The 20,113-nt window shown below is 38.5% G+C and overlaps 1 protein-coding gene across 9 annotated transcripts in view; it reads left to right on the forward strand.

Moving 5' to 3' along the window:
• The window catches only part of ATR (ATR checkpoint kinase), a 130,819-nt gene that overhangs the window by 31,112 nt on the left and 79,594 nt on the right, over positions 1-20,113 (forward strand). For all 9 annotated transcript variants that reach the window (XR_007924529.3, XR_016232748.1, XM_051859026.3 and 6 more), the window contains 9 exons: positions 980-1,170; positions 1,259-1,359; positions 1,561-1,732; positions 3,455-3,625; positions 6,116-6,310; positions 8,202-8,387; positions 11,434-11,526; positions 13,992-14,122; positions 18,373-18,516. Coding sequence is in view for 7 of the 9 variants with exons in the window: in XM_051859026.3 (XP_051714986.3) it covers positions 980-1,170; positions 1,259-1,359; positions 1,561-1,732; positions 3,455-3,625; positions 6,116-6,310; positions 8,202-8,387; positions 11,434-11,526; positions 13,992-14,122; positions 18,373-18,516 (1,384 nt within the window). In the remaining 2 variants the exon portion in view is untranslated. The remainder of the gene's footprint in view (positions 1-979; positions 1,171-1,258; positions 1,360-1,560; positions 1,733-3,454; positions 3,626-6,115; positions 6,311-8,201; positions 8,388-11,433; positions 11,527-13,991; positions 14,123-18,372; positions 18,517-20,113) is intronic.

Below are 20,113 nucleotides of genomic sequence, written 5' to 3' on the forward strand. Positions count from 1 at the left end.
CATCACCTTGGACCTTCAGAACTTCTTATAGTTAGATTAGCTTGCCCAACTGAGGACTATAGATTTATTTTCTTGGGCCTTTCCATTGGTAATAAAATATGAATTTGTTAGGAACATGAGATTTACACAAGCATTTGGAAGATCCATTTGTTTAGGTTGTAAGTTGCCACTTACTCTCAAGTTTTCAAAGTAATAGATGCTAGGTAGTTTCTAGGACTCCCTAAATCTTTACTGTAAGGTTTAGAGTATGACTGTGATCCCCTTTGTTTAAGGTTCTTTGGATTAGTGAAATATGCTTTTAAGTCTGTCTTAGTAACAAATAATGAGCCTCAAAATCTAAAATGGACTACTTTTTTTTTTTTTTTGGGACAGGCAGAGTGGACAGTGAGAGAGAGAGACAGAGAGAAAGGTCTTCCTTTGCCGTGGCTGGCGCACCGTGCTGATCTGATGGCAGGAGCCAGGTACTTATCCTGGTCTCCTATGGGGTGCAGGGCCCAAGCACTTGGGCCATCCTCCACTGCACTCCCGGGCCACAGCAGAGAGCTGGCCTGGAAGAGGGGCAACCGGGACAGAATCCGGTGCCCCGACCGGGATTAGAACCCGGTGTGCCGGCGCCGCAAGGCAGAGGATTAGCCTGTTGAGCCGTGGCGCCGGCTCTGGACTACTTATTTATAGCCTAAAAAGTTCTGGAATTTATTTAAATTTTTAAATTTATTTATTTTTAATTTAATAATATAATTTTATTTTTAAGATTTAATTCCTTAAAATTTAAATTTATGACTTTTACTAGGAATAAATTAAAATTTTTAAGTATTTTAATCCTCTAAAATTCTGTGTGCCTTACATATTTCAAGTATTAAATACTAACATTATTAGGCAACCTAGGATTCTTTGTGATATAGTATTTATTGACTATTTTTATAGCACAACTTTAATATTTAATTTGTTAAATTAGGTATTATATACTCTCGCCCTTTAGCTTTCATAGATAATCTACAACATCTTTGTAAGCACCTTGATTTTAAAGAAGATGAAACAGAAGTAAAAGCAGTTCTTGGAACTTTATTAAATTTAATGGAAGATCCAGACAAGGATGTCAGAGTGGCTTTTAGTGGAAATATCAAGTATATATTGGAATGCTTGAACTCTGAAGATGGATTTATAAAAGAGGTTATTGATTTTTATTTTTAGCAATTGGGTTTTCTTTCAAAAACCTAGCTCTGAAAATTTCTTTAACCAGTTAATTTTGTTTTTCTAGCTTTTTGTCTTAAGAATGAAGGAAGCATACACACATGCTCAGATATCAAGAAATAATGAGTTGAAGGATACTTTGATTCTTACAACAGGGGATATTGGAAGGTATATTTGGCAGCACTTGTATGTTTCCTTATTTGTTTTGACCATCCTCCTTTTTTGTGTGTCTCACATTAGAAATGGTGATATGAGATATGTGATGTGATATTATAGAAAATAAATGTGATTCAGCATATGCTTATTTGTATCTTTCCGTTTGCTCCTGGGGCATTGGTTTTATATTTATTTGTTTGCTTTTAATTTTAGGGCCGCAAAAGGAGATTTGGTACCTTTTGCACTCTTGCACTTGTTGCACTGTTTATTATCCAAGTCATCATCTGTCTCTGGAGCAGCGTACACGGAAATTAGAGCTCTGGTTGCAGCCAAAAGTGTTAAATTGCAAAACTTTTTCAGCCAGTATAAGAAACCCATCTGTCAGGTGAGTCAGCTTTCATCTTGATTATTAGCAGTAGCAGTTCTTTGTAAAAGTTAAACAAAAAAAAAACAAGTAGCATGTATATATGTTTATTTGGCTTACTTTAAAATACTATCTTGGCTGGCGCAGCGGCTCACTAGGCTAATCCTCCGCTTTGCGGCGCTGGCATACCAGGTTCTAGTCCCGGTCGGGGCGCCGGATTCTGTCCTGGTTGCTCCTCTTCCAGGCCAGCTCTCTGCTGTGGCCCAGGAATGCAGTGGAGGATGGCCCAAGTGCTTGGGCCCTGCACCCCATGGGAGACCAGGATGAGCACCTGGCTCCTGCTATCAGATCAGCGCGGTACACCGGCCACAGTGCGCCGGCCGCGGCGGCCATTGGAGGGTGAACCAACAGCAAAAAGGAAGACCTTTCTCTCTCTCTCTCTCTCTTTCTCTCTCACTGTCCACTCTGCCTGACCAAAAAAAAAAAAGTAAAATACTATCTTAAAATAATGTATTGGTTTATGTAAGAGAACCATTTATGTAAGAAAAACCTTGCCAGTTGTTTCTTTTTAGCATATTTGTCTGAAGATGTAGATTATAAATGAAAAAGATAATTTTATATATTGAATTATTACATTCTGATTCATCCTTTGGGAGATACCTTTCCTTTTTAGCTTTTTTCTTGGAGATAAACTCTTTTGCCTTGGAATTATGAGTATGGCAACTTCAGATAAAGTTGTTTTAAAAAAGATGTAGTCATGGGACTGGCGCTGTGACCCAGCAGATAAAGCCAGCATCCTGTATAAGTACCAGTTCTAGTCCTGGCTGCTCCACTTCAGATCCAGCTCTCTGCTATGGCCTGGGAAAGCAGTAGAAGATGGCCCAAGCGCTTAGGCCCCTGCACCTGCATGGGAGACCCAGAAGAAGCTCCTGGCTCCTGGCTCCTGGTTCCTGGCTTCGTATCAGTGTAGCTCCAGCTGTTGCAGCCATCTGGGGAGTGAACCAGTGGATAGAAGACTTCTGTCTCTCTCTCCCTTCTCTCTGCCTTTGCCTCTCTGTAAATCTGCCTTAAATTTTTTAAAATAAATAAATCTAAAAAAAAATATGATGTAATCATGCTGAAAGTTAGGCTATGTTAAAATACTGATCTTGGGGCCAGCGCTGTGGCATAGTGGGCTAAGTCTCTGCCTGTGGCACCAGCATCCCATGTGGGTACTGGTTTGTATTCCCAGCTGCTCCTCTTCCAATACAGCTCTCTTCTATGGCCTGAGAAAGCAGTAGAAGATGGCCCAAGTGCTTGGGCCCCTGCACCCACATGGAGACCCAGAAGAGGCTCCTGGCTCCTGGCATTGGAGTGGCCGAGATCCAGCCATGGAGGCCATTTGAGGACTGAACCAGCAGATGGAAAACCTTTCTCTCTGTCTCTCCCTCTCTCTCTCTGTAACTCCCTCTTAAATAAATTTTTAATCCCTGAGCTATAGGGCCTCGTGTTAAATAAATTTTTAAAAAATAGTGATTTTATCTTTTGTTAGTGGTATAATCTTTAGATGATATTCAAGTTTCTTAGTTAATTCTGTTTACTTCATCTTTAAAAGGGAATTTATGACATGATCTATTGTTATAAAAAGTAGATGAGCCAATTTAGATTATATCGAACACTATTTGTTACTGTCCTTTATGTTAGCTTAAAAACTGTTAGTGAAAATTTCTCCCATCTGAAAACTAACACATTTTTTTTCTCTAGTTTTTGGTGGAATCCCTCCACTCTAGTCAGATGACAGCACTGCCTAATACTCCATGCCAAAATGTCGAGATGAGGAAACAAGATGTAGCTCACCAGAGAGAAATGGCTTTAAATACTTTATCTGAAGTTGCCAATGTTTTTGACTTTCCTGATCTTAATCGTTTCCTTACTGTAAGTAGCAATGTACACATAGTTGACTTAATTGAGGTTTTCCATTAAATGTTTATTCTATTCTAGATTTTTCTTTCTCTGCCTTATTTTTAGAGAAAGTCTGACAAGTACATTGAGGAACATGTAGACTTCTCAAATTTATGTTTTCTTCTGACTTTGATATGAGATTATTAATTGTATTATAAGACTTAAATTCTTATTGACTTCAATCATTGTTCTGTATGATTAGCTGTGCAAATTAACTTAGTTAACTATTTGGACCCATAGTGCTGTGATTGGATCAATTGGTAACTCAGTGATTAGAAACATGATCATTTCTACCCTTAAGGAATTGGGTAATAAAGTGCAAAACTAGTGGTGTAGATGATACACTATAAAGTCAAATGACAGACTGTTTCAGGAACTTTTGAAAATTTATTAGGGGGCTAGGCATTTGACACAGCAGTTAAGTTGCTGCTTGGGATGCCTATAGCCATATCATAGAGTCTGGATTTGAGTACTATCTCTGCCCTCTATTCCAGCTTTCTGCTCATGCACACCCTGGGAAACAGCAGACAATGGCTCAAGTCCTTGGTCCTTGCCACCCATGTGGGAGACCTCTGTTGAGTTCTGGGCTCCTGGCTTTGGTCTGGCCTAGACTTAGCTGTTGTGGACAGATGGAAGTTCTTTCTCCATCTCTTTTTCTCTCTCTCTGCCTTTCACATAAATAAGAAGTAAAGAAGTTAAAAAGTCATTGGGCTGAGGTTTACAAGATGATAGAGTAATATCTTCTTACCTTTTCAATGAGGCAAAGTTTATCATTACCCTTAATTAATAAATTATAATAGCAATTCATACAGAATTTTCCCCTGCAGTATTACTATATTTTAACAAACTTACATTGCCTGTGAATTGGTCATACACCTAAGGCACTATAATAATGTTTGGTAAAGATTACAGAGCTATTCATAACTTTCATTCAGTAATTCCACTCTGGAAACCAAAAGGCCCAGATATTTACTGCATTGTTATTCAAGTAGTAAAACAAAGCTAAAACCCTGAGAAGAGTCTGAATTTCTGATTTTAGGTTATAGAATATTAACATATTTAACATAATAAGATGACTTTGCAGAAACTACCTTATAATACTACAATAGTCTTATAGTATTAATGTTAAGTTGTAAAGCATAATACAAGTAAGGTGTAAGTGCCTCTGAAGACAGTCTCATTCACTGTCATATCTCCCAGACTTGGGAAAGTATCTGACATGTACTAAGTGTTAATTAGGTACATGTAGAATAAATGGATGAAAGGCCAACCATTTTATCTTTGGATCTTGTGTGTATTTTTTGAACAAGCTCCTAAAAGAAACAGACCAAAATGAAAATGGATTTGTTGCAGTATTAGGGTGGTAGATGTGTTAAATGATTTTCTTATATTGCAACACATCAACTCTTCAATTAAAAAATAACTTCTTAAAAAATTACATTTACGATAACTCTTGCTTATTCTCTAAATGTGTTAGTTCATATAATATATCAGACTTGGGACTTCTGCCTAGAGCTTGAGTATATTTTAACACATTTGAGTACTTGTAAGAAAATATTTTATATTTGCTTATTTATGGTGTATCTCTCTACCTCACAATAGGCACCTTGCTTGTTTTGTTCACTACTGTATCTGCAGTGCCTGAATCATTCTGGATGCTTAGTAATTATCTGTTTAGTGAATAAATGGTAAATCTGAATTCAGAATCTTATATGGACTCAAAATTTGTACAATGTTAAAATTTTAAAAAATTATTGTTAGCCGGCGCCGCGGCTCACTAGGCTAATCCTCTGCCTAGCAGCGCCAGCACACCGGGTTCTAGTCCCGGTTGGGGCGCCGGATTCTGTCCCGGTTGCCCCTCTTCCAGGCCAGCTCTCTGCTGTGGCCAGGGAGTGCAGTGGAGGATGGCCCACGTGCTTGGGCCCTGCACCCCATGGGAGACCAGGATAAGTACCTGGCTCCTGCCATCGGATCAGCGCGGTGCGCCGGCCGCGGCGGCCATTGGAGGGTGAACCAACGGCAAAGGAAGACCTTTCTCTCTGTCTCTCTCTCTCACTGTCCACTCTGCCTGTTAAAAAAAAAAAAAAATATTGTTATTACTAATTTTTTATTTGAGAGCTGCAGAGAGAAGAAGAGCAAGCAAGAGTTCCCTTTTACTAGTTTTCTACCCAAATGGCCACACTGATACCTGGGTAAGTCTATAGTCAGGCGCCTGGAACTCATTCCAGTCTCTGGAATGGGTGGCAGGGACCCAATTACTTGAGCCATTATGCTGTTTCTGAGAATCTCCATTAGCAGGAAGCTGAAGTCAGGAGCTAGAGATGGGAATTGCATCAATATACCCAGGTATCTTAACTGCTAGGCTAAACATTTGCCTCTCAAAATACTTTTGAAACAAAGCTTATATAAATGTTTTGTCACCCAGACAAATGACTTTTGGTAATTGTTGTGTTTTTTTTTCAGAGGACATTACAAGTTTTGTTACCTGACCTTGCTGCCAAAGCAAGCCCTGCGGCTTCTGCTATTATTCGAACTCTTGGCAAACAATTAAATGTCAATCGTAGAGAAATTTTAATAAATAACTTCAAATACATTTTTTCTCATTTGGTCTGTTCCTGTTCCAAAGATGAATTAGAACGTGCCCTTCATTATCTGAAGGTAGTTGAATATTTGCATATATTTTACTATTTTGTTTAAATGAGTATTATAGGAAAGCTGCTATGAGATTCTTATAAGAAGGAGGGTAAGTAATTTACAGCCTATCTTAGAAGAATAAAAGTTTTAACAATGTTACATTAAATGAACCTTGTCCTGGAAGGATTCTTTTATTATTTTATTTGATCATTTCACCATCATGATATGATAGCCATCCTTTCCTGGATGAGGATATCAGCTAACATCATTTTCGTAGTTTTTTGGTTGATTGACACTGTATGTTGACTGATAACATACAAGTAATTTTATCCGTAGAAAGAGACTACCTTCAACTGTAGTATAATATCTGTGTTGTGTTTAGTTGCTTAGTGCTCCAGTTATAGTTTGATCTGGTGTCTTGCTAGTTTTTACATTAAAAATTATAGCATGTGCTTCTTTTTTGGTATCATATTAACAATATCTTTGAGGAATATGGGACTACATGGGAACAGGAAAACTTACCAGAAATATGCATATAACTTTATTATTTTCTCTGATGTTCATTTATTTCATTTTTCATGATATGCCAATAGTAGATCTCTTTCCATGTGAGTTATTTAATATTAAATGTTTTTTCCATCTTGAGAAAGTAAATCTGTGTATTATGGGGTTAGAATGATAATATTTACTACATGTAAGAATGCATTATCTTACTTAATCCTCACAGGCACCCAATAGGATAGAAGTACTTTAATTTGAATATCCCTTAATGAAGATGCTTGGGATCAGAAATGTTTCAGCTTTCAGATTTTTTTTAAAATTTTGGAATGTATATATGTGTGTATATACATGTATACGTGTGTATATATATATGTATACATGTATGTGTATATACAGGTATATATGGGTATCTTGAGGATGAGACCTCAAGTCTAAACACAGAATTCATTTATATTTCATATACATATAATACACGTAGCCTGAAGATAATTTTATCCAGCATTTTGAGTACAACTTGCCATGTGGGGTGAGATGTGAAATTTTTCACTTAGGGAATCATTTTTCACTTGTGGAGCTCAGAAAATTTTGAGTTTTAGAGTTTGGAGCATTTCAGATTTCAGATTATGGATTAGAGTTGCTCAATATATATTTTTTTCATTTTATAGATGAGGAAAGTAAAGCAGAAAAAGATTAGATTGGATAATTTGTCCAAGTTACAGCACAACTAATAAATTGACTGCTAGAATTTAAACTCCAGAATTCTAACCAGAAAAACTGCTCGAAGACACTATACTATATTTCCTCCCAGGGATTATAAATATTGAGTTGATGATATTATAAACTATTACAGGAAACCAGGGCCTTCTTTTTAAAATTTTATTTGAAAATAAAGTCTAGGGGTCGGTGCTGTGGTGTAGAGGGTTAAGCTGCTGCCTAGAGCACCAGCACCCCATTTGGGTGCCCATTTGATTCCCAGCTGCTCCACTTCAATCCACCTCCCTGCCACCAACGTGGGAGACTCTGAAGAAGCCCCTGGCTCCTGGCCTTGGTCTGGCCCAGCTCCAGCTGTTGCAGCCATTTGGGGAGTAAACCAACGGATGGAATATCTCTGTCTCTCCTGCGTTCTCTGTAACTCTGCCTTTCAAATAAAATAAATTAAAAAAAAAAGACTCTGATCTCTACTCTTCTACTCTTCATTATCTGTGTGTAACCCATGAGAGATCTACCAAAAAAAAAAAAAAAAGAATAAGAGTAGAATCCTTTTCCAATGCCTTTTTTAATACCATTAGTAAATTCTGTTACCTGATTTAGAGATCCTGATTTACAAATAACACCTTAAAATCAATGTACTTATTTTGGGAATGAAGAAAAAAATAACCATTTTTTTTTTCTTTTAATTGTGTCTTTGGTTTAGAATGAAACAGAAATTGAACTGGGGAGCCTGCTGAGACAGGATTTCCAAGGATTGCATAATGAATTACTGCTGCGCATTGGAGAGCACTATCAACAGGTCTTCAACGGTTTGTCAATACTGGCCTCATTTGCATCTAGTGATGATCCATACCAGGGACCAAGAGATATCACCTCTCCTGAGCTGATGGTAAGGAATATGTTATAAGGAGTTGTTTTTGTTTTTTCTCCTTTTAAAACTGTTTTTATTTACTCATTTTGAAAGAGTAACAGAGATAGGACAATCTTTTATCTGCTGGTTCACTCCCCAAATGTCAGCAACAGCTGTGGCTAGATCATACCAAAACTGGGAGCCAAGAACTCTATCCACATTTCCCATGTTGGTGGCAGGAACCCAAGTACTTGGGCCATCATCCCCTGTCTCCCAGGTGCATTGGCAGGAGGTGAGATTAAAATCAGATTAGCTGAAGCCCAAACCAGGCACTCCAAATAAGAGACTCTGGCATCGCAAGCAGTAGCTTAACCTACTGCACTATAGCACCTGCCCCTTTTCTGTTTCTTCACTATCCAACCATACTTAGTTTTTTAAAGACTCTTTCTTTCTTTTTATTCCTTCCCTCCTTTCTTCCCCCCTCCTTCCCTCCTTCCTTCCTTCCATTCCCTTCCTTTCTTTCTCTCTTCCTCCCTCTCTCTCTTTCTTTTTTTCCTTTTTTTTTTTTTTTTTTTTTTTTTGACAGGCAGAGTGGACAGTGAGAGAGAGAGACAGAGAAAGGTCTTCCTTTACCGTTGGTTCACCCTCCAATGGCCGCCGTGGCTTGCATGCCGGCGCACCGCACTGATCCGAAGGCAGGAGCCAGGTGCTTCTCCTGGTCTCCCATGGAGTGCAGAGCCCAAGGACTTGGGCCATCCTCCACTGCACTCCCGGGCCACAGCAGAGAGCTGGCCTGGAAGAGGGGCAACCAGGACAGAATCCGGCGCCCCGACCGGGACTAGAACCCAGTGTGCCGGCGCTGCAAGGCGGAGGATTAGCCTAGTGAGCCGTGGTGCCGGCCTTGTTTTTTTCTTTCACAGAGTGATAGAGAGGGGAAGAGAGAGAGAGAGAGTGAGCTTGCATTTACTCCCTAAATGCCCACAACAGCTGGGCAGAACCAAGTAGACCAGGATCCCAGAACTGAATCTGAATTTCCCACATGGATAGCAGGGACCTAAGTGCTTGACCATCACCTACAACCTTCCAGGGTGCACATTAACAGTAAGCTGTAATTGAGGTGGAGCCAGGGCATGAACTCAGGCACTGCAGTATGGGATATCGGTATCACAAGTGGCAGCTTAACCTGCTGCCCCACAATGCCAACTCCTCTTAGTCTTTTTTATTCTCTGTTTTCATTATCTATATTATCTTTAGAGTGATTTAGTACTGTGTAACTTGACTTGCTTTCTCTATCATAACTTTTCCTTAAATGCTCTCATTTGATCCTTTGCCTTAATATGATTTATATTTTGTTGAATTCAAACTTTAAATTTCAGTTTAGACTTACCTTAAGCCTTGGATTTGTAGATTGTTTTTTAAGATTTATTTTGGGGCCGGTGCTGTGGCATAGCAGGTAAAGCCACCGCCTACAGTGCTGGCATCCCATATGGGCGCCAGTTCGAGTCCCAGCTGCTCTACTTCTGATTCAGCTCTCTGCAATAGCCTGGGAAAGCTATAGAATATGGCCCAAATCATTGGCTCCTGGCTTCAGATCAGCACAGTTCCGACCATTGCAGCCAACTGGGGTGTGTAACAGCAGAGGGAAGACCTCTCTCTCTCTCTCTGTCTCTCCTTCTCTCTTTGTGTAACTCTGACTTTTAAATAAAATAAATAAATCTTCAAAAAAAAAAAAAAGAATAAGGAAGTTGCTTGTCTTTCCTTAACCTCCTTCTTCTCTCTAATCTGGATCCTGGTGTGAATCCAATCCTGAGGATTCCACTGTAGCTCACTCAAGATTTTCTCACTATAATTTATTGTTTGTCATGGCAATTAATGAGTCAGTTTCACTAATTTATTGAAATATGAATGTGAACATATATGCATTGGAGAAACTTTTTTAAAAAATGCATATTCTGGGGCCGGTGCTGTGGCGCAGAGGGTTAAGGCCCTGGCCTAAAGCGCCAGCATCCCATATGGGCGCCAGTTCTAGTCCTGGCTGCTCCTCTTCCAATCCAGCTCTCTGCTATGGCCTGCAGTAGAAGATGGCCCAAGTCCTTGGGCCCCTGCACCCATGTGGGAGACCCGGAAGAAGCTCCTAGCTCCTGGCTTCAGATCGGCGCATCTCCAGCCATCGCAGCCATCTGGGGAGTAAACAATCGGATGGAAGACCTCTCTCTGTCTCTACCTCTCTCTGTAACTCTTTCAAATAAATAAAATAAATCTTTAAAAACAAATGCATATTCTGAGCCTGGAGCAGGGCCCTGGGAATTGTCATTTCATTAAAAAAATTAAAATTTATTTGAATGGAAGAGAGACAGACAATGAGAGATCTTCCATCTTCTGGTTCACTCCCTAAATGTTTGTAATAGCTGGGGCTGGGATAGGCCAAGGCCAAGAACCAGTTACTAAAACCAGGTCTCCTACATGGGTGGCAGCAACTCAACTTCTTGAGCCATCACTGGTGCCTCCTATAGTCTGCATTAGTAGGAAACATTAGTGGAGTTGAGATAGAACCTAAGTATTCTGATATGGGATGCAGGCAACCCAAATGACATCTTAACCGCTGTGCCAAGCACCCACCTCAAGAAACTTAACTCACCAACAGTTTTCCAGTGGTCTAATCTAGTTGGGTAGGGTGGGCATTGTGGCACAGTGGGTTAAACCACTGCCTATGATACCTGTGTCCCATGTTGGAGTACCTGGTTCAAGTCCCTTCTACTCTGCACTTCCAATCCATCTTCCTGCTGGTATACCTGGGAGGCATCAGATGATGGCCCAAATGCTTGGCTTCCTTCCTGGTACTCAAGTGGAAGAAAGATCCTGATGGAGTTCCTGACTGGCCTGGCCTAGTCCCAGCTGTTGCAAGCAATTAGGGAGTGAACCAGCAAATGGAAGATCTCTTTCTTTCTGTCCCTCTACCTATCAAATAAGTAAGTAAACAAATAAATAAAACCAATAATCTAGTTGAGTAAGGTATAAATGATGTTATTTAAGTAATAAACTGTCTTAAAGAATTTGTATAAAATGTACATATCTTTTTCCTTAGGCTGATTATTTGCAACCCAAGTTGTTGGGCATTTTGGCCTTTTTTAATATGCAATTATTGAGCTCCAGTGTTGGCATTGAAGATAAGAAAATGGTAAGTAATGATGATTGACTTAGAAAGTGCTAGAATAGAATTCATTTAGAATATGCAGGCTATTAGGTTTCTCCTTGCTGCAAGCACTGAAAGATTAGCAGTAATCAAATGTGACATTTTGTATTTTTGAACAAAGTATAAAGCTTTTCAGGAGTCTAAAAATAGCAATTGTATCCTTTACAGTTACTTAGCTTGTGAGGGATAGAAAACTCAAGCTGACTTAAAGGAATTTATTAGCTCTGTACTTAAACATGTAAGGATAATGTAGCTTTGGCATAACTTGCTTCTGGACTCAAAAATGTTCTGAGAATTTTTCTTTTGGCTCAGATTCACCTGTGTTGGATCTATATGTAAGTGCCAGGTTATGACTTCAATGGCTTCCCGCTCACATCATTGCAATGTCTAGAGTCTAATAATCACTGATGGCTCAAACAAAACTTGCGTAATTGAATCTTATTAGCCCAGATGGGTCTGAGGTGGGTCATGGCTCATTGGTTTTTTTATTTGTTTGTTTGTTATTCATTTTAGAAGCAGAAAACAGGAGGTAGGGGGAGAGTGAGCTTCCACCTGCTGGTTTGCTCTCTAAATGCCCACAATGGCTGGGAGTGGGCTGCTTGAAGCCAGGATCTGGGACTCAATCCAGATCTTCCATGTGAATGAAACACAAACACTGGAGCCATCACCTGGTGCCTCCCAGAGTGTATATTAGTAGGAAGCTGGAATTGGGAGCAGAGCTGGGACTTGAACCCAGGCACTCCAGTATAGAATGCACTTGTACCAAGTTGCATATTAACGGCTACACCAAACATTTTTTAAAAAAATATTTTCTATTTATTTGAATGGCAATTACGGAAAAGAAAGAAAGAGAGATATCTTCCATCTGCTGGTTTACTCTTTAAGTGACTGCTGGGCCAAGGGATTGGGCCAAGCCAAAGCCAAGGGCCAGGAACTCCATCTGAGTCTCCCATGTGGGTGACAAGGGCCCAAATACTTGAGCCATGTTCTGTTGACTTCCCAGGTGCATTAGCAGAGAGATAGATCAGAAGCAAAACAGCCAGGACTCAAACCCACGTTCTGATATTGGATGAAGCTTTATCCACTGCATACCACAATGCTGGCCACCCAGATGTTATTTTTCAATACCAAAAATGTTAGATTTATATAAAGTAAGGGAACTCTGGTATTTGTATGTTTATATTTAAATTCTTGTGGCATGATGATGTTTCATTATGATTGCTGCAACAAATTGTAAATTTTCCTCTTAAAGATTGAGAAAAAATTTTGAATATTGATAAAATTTCCCTCTTTGTTGCTTTCCATGTCTGTAGTCACTAAGATTAGAGTAAAATCTACAAATGATTTTTTTAATTTCAGGCTATACTACCTTTTTTTTTTTAAAGATTTATTTATTTACTTGAAAGAGTTACAGGAAGCAAGAGACAGACAGACAGAGATCGTCTATCTTCTAGTTTACTCCTTGAATGGCTGCAACGGTCAGGGCTGAGCCAGGTCAAAGCCAGAAACCAGAGCTTCATCCTAGTCTCTCTCTTGGGTTACAGGGGCCCAAGGACATTAGCTGGGAGCTGGATTGGAAGTGGAACAGCCGGGACTCGAACCAATGCCCATATAGGATGTCAGTGTTGCAGACAGCAGCTTTTATACACTGTGCCACAACACCAGCACCAATTCTTTTTTTAAAATAACCTTGAGACAGGAAAGTCTTATGATAAAATATTAAAGTCTACAAATTCCAGTAATCGATGCCTTTTCTTTTGATGTCAACTAATAAATTTAACACCCCTAAAATTTTAATTGCAGTTAAACAGCTTCTATCTTACTGTTATCTCAAGTGAGTGAATCTAAGAAAACTAGAGTTTGTGTTGTAAACATAAAGAGCATACATGTTTTGGCACATACTTAAAAGCTGACCAGAGTTGTTGAGAGATCAACTGTGTTTCTCTGTTTCACATGTTTTCCTTCTGGGTTTATCATCAGTTGCTTGCTTTATTAAATTCAGGACATCTTGAATTTATTATCATTAGGACAAAAATTTATTTTAACTATGGACACTATTAGACATTTCATTCACTTCACAATTTTTACAAGGCTCTCAAGTTCAAATTTTTTTAATTCAATTTATATTTATGCTGCTTTGTTTAGTTTGGAATAAACATGAAGAAAATTAAATAGTATGCATGACTATGTTAACAATCAGAAAATTTACTCTGCTAGAAGGCCACTGGACCAAAATAACAAACCACCTTCAAGGAGGGAAAAACGTCTCAACTTGTATTTTTCAAATTCTTAATTCCCATATAAAAAGTTGCACAAAATGAACTGGCCAACATATTCCCACTTTTTGTTGTCTGAGAGTAGATGACTCCTGAGATTTGAGTGAAAAGCTCTTGTCCTTAAGACTTACCTGTTTTAATAAGCTTTATTTTAAAGCATTACTTACTTTCTAGGCCTTGAACAGCTTGATGTCTTTGATGAAGTTGATGGGACCCAAACACGTTAGTTCTGTGAGGGTGAAGATGATGACCACTCTGAGAACTGGCCTTCGGTTCAAGGATGATTTTCCTGAGTTGTGTTGCAGGTAAATGACTGCCTTAGTTCTTTCACTTCTTTATATTTCCTAGTAACACTAGCTTGAACTCTTAAGTCTTCTCGAAACTGGTTTCTTCTTGAAACTGGTTTCAAATTGTAAATAATTAAGGTAGAAAGACTATTTGTGTTGAAAAGGGACTGTATTTACTTTTTTTTTGTTTTTTTAAGATTTATTTATTTGCTTGAAAGAGAGAGGCGCAGAGAGAGAGAGAGAGAAAGACAGAAAGTAGAAGTCCTCCATCTGCTAGTGCACTCCCCAAATGGCTGCAGTGGCCGGAGCTGAGCCGATCCGAAGCCAGGAGCCAGGAGCTTCTTCTGGGTCTCTCACATGGCAGGTACCACAGGCAGTGGCTTTACCTGCTATGCCACAGCACCGGTCCCGTATTTACCTTTTAAAAAATATTTTACTATGGAAATCTTTTAACATCCTGGAAAATAAAAGAGTTGTATTTTTTTAGCTCATTTGTTTATTTGAAAAACAGATTGATAGGGAAAAACAAAGGGGGAAAAAGAGATCATATGCTGTTTCACTCCCTGGCTACAACAGCCAAGGCTGGGGCCAGACTGAAACCAGGAGCCAGGAACTTTATCCTGGTCTCCCAGATAGGTGGCAAAGACCCAAATACTCTCATATAGGATTCCAGCGTCATGGCTTAAGCCACTGTACCACCATGCTGGTCCCAATAGAAGAGTTATTAATGCACTCCTACAAATCTATTATCAGGCCCCAGAAGTTGACAACATTGCTGACCTTATTGAAATTATCCCCTTGCACCTTTTTTAGTGTCAGAGTATTTTAAAGAAAATCTCAGAATCACTTCATTGTACTTGTCAATATTTCAGATATGACTAATGGATAAGAGTTTAAAAAAACACATCATGTTGTATTAAAATTAATAACAATTCCTAATATCATCTGAAATTCAGTTAATACTTGGATTCCCTCCAATTGCCTCCGAGATATTTTTCTCAAAGATATTGGTTTGTTTGAATCAGGCTCTAAACAAGGTTTACGTATTAGACACTTGGTTGTTTGGCTCCTTATGTATCTCTTAGAAATAGCCTCACCTTGTTAAGTCCCCTTCCCACATGTTTTACTTTTTTCAGGCCATTAAGATATTAATGTGTAGGCCTTGGCTGTTTGCTGATTTAACTTTTCCCTGTATATCTTGCTTCCTCCTTGTTTTTCTACATAAACTAGTAATTAGATGTAGATTCTCGGTTAGATTTAGGTACAACTTGTTTCAAAAGGATGCTTCAAAGGAAGATTTTGTGCTTCTCGTGTGCTACAACATTAACTACACATTATCTGGATGCCTGCTTTTAGTGATGCTAAGTTAATCACTAGGTTGTGGTTTTATCAAACTGAATCCCTCTATTACAATTTTTCATGTAAGGGTTTTATCATTGCCTAAGTTCATTATTTGATTACAAATATTAAAATACTAATTTTTCTAATTTTATTATTCTACCTATATTTTTTAGGTGGGATTCTTCTTCTTTTTAATGGTGACCATATCTCTTTTAAAAGATCTATTTATTCGAAAGGGAGGTTTGGAGAGAGATCCTTCATCCACCATTTCACTCCCCAATGGCTGCAATGCCCAGGCTGAAGCCTGGAGGCTGTAACTGAGTCCAGGTCTTCTGTGTTGGATGCCAAGGCCTAAGCACTTAACGCTGTCTTCCGTGTTCTCCCAGGTGCAGGGAGCTATATCGGAAGCTGAGCAGCCAGGCTCAAACCAGTGCTCATAAGGAATGCTGACGTTTCAGGCGGGAGCCCAACCCAGTGTGCCCTGATTCCACCCCCAGGATTCTTCTTAAATAAAACAAAACTCCTCATAAAGAGTAAAATTTAGTAAAAAAAAAAAAAAAGTTCACATAGTTCATATAGTAAAAACAGTTTAGACAAAATAGGCAAGATAAATCCCTGAATATTTCCCATTACTTATTGATTTTCAAATATAGATTTTGTGCCCTAACAACCTCTAGAGAAATTTTTCTTGTTTGTATCATTTTGATCACATGTATTTTTATAAGTTTAATGAACTTTAATCTACTTAAGTGGCTATTCCTTTTTATTGCTGAAACTGTACCATCTTAAGTCAATAGGAGTCCCTTCAACTTGGTACCTTTGAGTTTTGACATGACCCCATTAATTTTTTGATGGATTTCTCTGCTTTCCACATTGACAAGACATCAAAGGCTCACTTTACATATCCTCTGCCCCTGATCTAGAATCAGTAATTTCTTCAAGGAGTTCTGACGCTGGTTCCTTTGAACACAGATTAGTAGCCAGTCTGGATGCTCGCTGGGCCTACCTATTCCTGCTCAGTTGTCCTTCTAAGACCCAAGGGAATAGAGCTATTAGAACATTTATATTATTTTACAAAGAAAAAAATACTTCTGAGTGTATATAAATATTTCCAATTCAATTGAAGATTACATGGTCTTCATTCTTTGGTTTTACATTATATTAGTTTTCCTGGGGGTACTATATTATACTTAGTTCTTACTGACTTAGTAATATTTACTTAGTTTGTCTTTTTGTTTACACTTATGTATGATTTTAAAATTACAATTTCAGTATTTCTGTGACTAGTAAGAGTTCTGAAAGCAGTTTCAAGCTTCTTGGAAGTTCTCTTTTGTCCTTGAATGTATCAGTCATATTGAACAGAGGCAGGGGCCCAGAGGTTGGTGTGCAGTTAAGATGCCACTTAGGATGCCTCATCCATATTGGAGAACCTGTATTCAAGTGCTGGCTCTGTTCCTGCCTCCTGCTAATGTGTGCCTTGGGAGGTTCGACTAGTCGAGTCCCTGCCACCCGTGTGGGAGACTCAAATTAAGTTCCTGTTTCCTGACTTCAATCTAGCTTCGCTCCAGCTATTGTGGGTATTTGGGCAGTGAGCCAGTGGATGGAAAATCATTCTGCTGTTATCTATCTTTCTCTCTGCCTTTCAAATAAATTTTTAAAGGAAAAGATGTACAGTTAGCATAATGTGTTTTAATGTTATACGAAGTAACTATTTTCTGTGTGTGTGTGTCACTGGTTTGATACTCAGGTTCACAACTTTTAGTTTGTGTAAAAATCTTAGATATTGCTTTTTGCCTGTATTTAATTTAATTTAAAAGTAATATAAAATGTAGTTTTACATAGTCCGAAATTCAGATCTGTGTAAAAAGCTACCCTCAGAAAATCTGGCTTCCACTCTTGGTTCTTGTTAGTATCCACTGATCTTTAAGCATGTGTGGTCCTTGATATAGATGACAGTAGCTGAAAATATCCTAAGTTGAAAGTGGATTTAATGCATCTAACCTAGCAAACATCCTAGCTTATTTAGCTTACCATAGCGTTAAATATACCGAGAACACTTAGATTAGACTGTGATTGGACAAGACCATCCAACACAAGCCTGTTTTATAATTAAGTGTTGAACATCTCATGTAATTTATTGAATATAATAGTACACTGTACAGTATCTGTTGTCTCCCTCATGATTGCATGATTAAATGGAAGCTGTTGCTGCCCAGCATCACAGTGGAATATCATGCTGCATATTGTTAGCCTAGGAAAAGACCAAAATTCAAAATTTGAAGTACAATTTCTACTAAATGCATACAAATTTACAAAAGTTTAAAAATTGGATGGTGAGCTGTCGTGAGTCAGGGACCATCTGTATAAACAACTGCACACATACAACATCCATTTCTTAGGATTAATCTTGTCCCAAAACACCATTTTTCACTTAGCTTCTTTTTTGTTTGGTTAATTTCATTCAAGAGCCAGAAAGAGAAGCAGATACAGAGAGCTCTCCTCCACTGGTTCAATCCCCAAATACGCGCATAACCAGGGCTAGATCAGGCTACAGCTGATGGGAACTCAATCCAGGTCTCCCATGTGGGTGGCAGGGACCTATGTACTTGAGCTATCACCTGCTGCCTCCTTGGGTGTGCCTTTACCAGGAAGCTGGAATCAGGCATGGTACCAGGAATAGAACTTGGGCACTCCACGGTGGCATGTGAGTGTTCCAAGCCTCAGCATGATTGCTGGGTCAAATGCCCCCCCACCATTTTCATTTGACTTAATAGAATATGGAGATCACTTTATTTAGAATTTATAATATTAATCCTATTTTTAAAGCTGCATATTGTTTGCAGGCATTGTTTGTTCAACTAATAACTCATGATTCTGTACAAATAATATAAATAATTGAAACCGATTTTCATTTGTTTTTTGCATAGAGCTTGGGACTGCTTTGTTCATTGCCTGGATCATGCTTATCTCGGCCCGCTTCTGAGTCACGTAATAGTAGCTTTGTTACCTCTCATACACATCCAGCCTAAGGAAACTGCAGCTATCTTTCACTACCTTATAATTGAGAACAGGTAATGTGGAGCTTCTCATGTTTTAATTTTAGAGTCTGTCTATAAACAAAAGTAACTGACATGTATTTACATATAGAACTGAGGCTATTTCAGTTGTGGCATTTCTTCTACTATAATTGTATTTAAAAATTACTTTTCATTAATTCTGAAGCAACAAAACTAAATTTACCTTTCTTCTCGTAGTGAAAAGGAGATGGTTGAAAAGCACAAGAAAGGTTATGGGGGATATTCACCTGCTTTCTGCAGTTTCCCTTACCTGAAACCTTTACTGGTTTATTGCGTTAACCTTTGAAACAGCCTCCCTTCCCTTAAGCTTTTATCATGTTTATTCATATTGTTGCCAGATGCTCTTTTAAAAGCAATTCTTTTTCTGTACCACTCTAGCATACTCTCTAGTTCTGTTTCCAAACTGATGAATTCCAAATTGCTTAAATTGACATGCAAGGCTTTCCAAGATCAGGCCACTTCTTTTATCTTAACATCTTTTCCCTTCATTTTCCAAAACAGGCATGGAACTGTAGCCAATGTGGACTGATATTCAGAGAACATACATTACTCCATCCCGTTTGTATTCTTGCCTCTTGGCTGCTTTTCAGCTTAGAATGTGTTCCTTCACATTAAACAAATATGGTTTTTTGTATTATTTTTGTATGATTTCACTTACTGTTGTATGTCATAGTTCTGTTGTTTTTGAAGTCAGGGTTTAAGTAGTACTTATTTAACTTCTCACTCATACAGTATCGCAGTTCTTCCTTATCAGTTCCAATGACTGTCCTATCAGGTAGGAAAGCCCAGAAGAAAGAAGTTGATGTATTTTTATTCACTTAAAATACTTTTATTTCTGGCACATTGATATTTTAAACATGATAGAACAACAAGATCATAATTTAGGTCAGTTTTCAAATATTTCTTTAATTGCTATGTTAAGAGTCATATCTTTGCTGTTTGTTGTAGAGGAATTATTTCTCTCCCTTTTTCATTCCATAAGAAAAATCTTTGTGTGCTAGATGAAAGACCTTACACTCCCTGAATACAGGAATAACTTTTGCTAGGTTTATTGTTCCATATCAGTGCTTGGTATATTATAGGTCACAGAAGTTAACTTACTACATGGTTTTTTGCATGGGTAAGGCTAGAATTTAAAAACACTTATATTCGGATACAGAAAAGATTATATATTATATTTGAAGGAAATTAAAAATTATAGCCTTGATAAGGACTATTTGTATCTTTTTCTCTAAAATGCTTGATGAGAATTTATGTTTTGGACTTAGCTTTATTTGCTCATGATTTTTTCGATCTGAGGTAAGTTCAACTGAATATTTCTCTCCCTGGTTTTGCCTGTGATTACTAGTATGGCCATGTTCAACTGCCGGGTAGATTGGGCTAGGCATCTCCCTCTTTCCATGTAGTGTCAGGGCCTTTCTCTGTCTCTCTGGCCCGTCTATGTTGGTGATCAGACTTCTCAAATGGTGACTCAAGGCTCTCCAGAGTACAAAAACAGATGGCTGGGGCTGATGCTATGGTGCAGCGGGTTAAAGCCCTGGCCTGCAGTGCTGGCATCTAATATAGGCACCTGTTCAAATACTGGCTGTTA

Source organism: Oryctolagus cuniculus, chromosome 4, assembly GCF_051225735.1.
Source record: "Oryctolagus cuniculus isolate XC-2025 breed Fujian yellow rabbit chromosome 4, ASM5122573v1, whole genome shotgun sequence".
NCBI lineage: Eukaryota > Metazoa > Chordata > Mammalia > Lagomorpha > Leporidae > Oryctolagus > Oryctolagus cuniculus.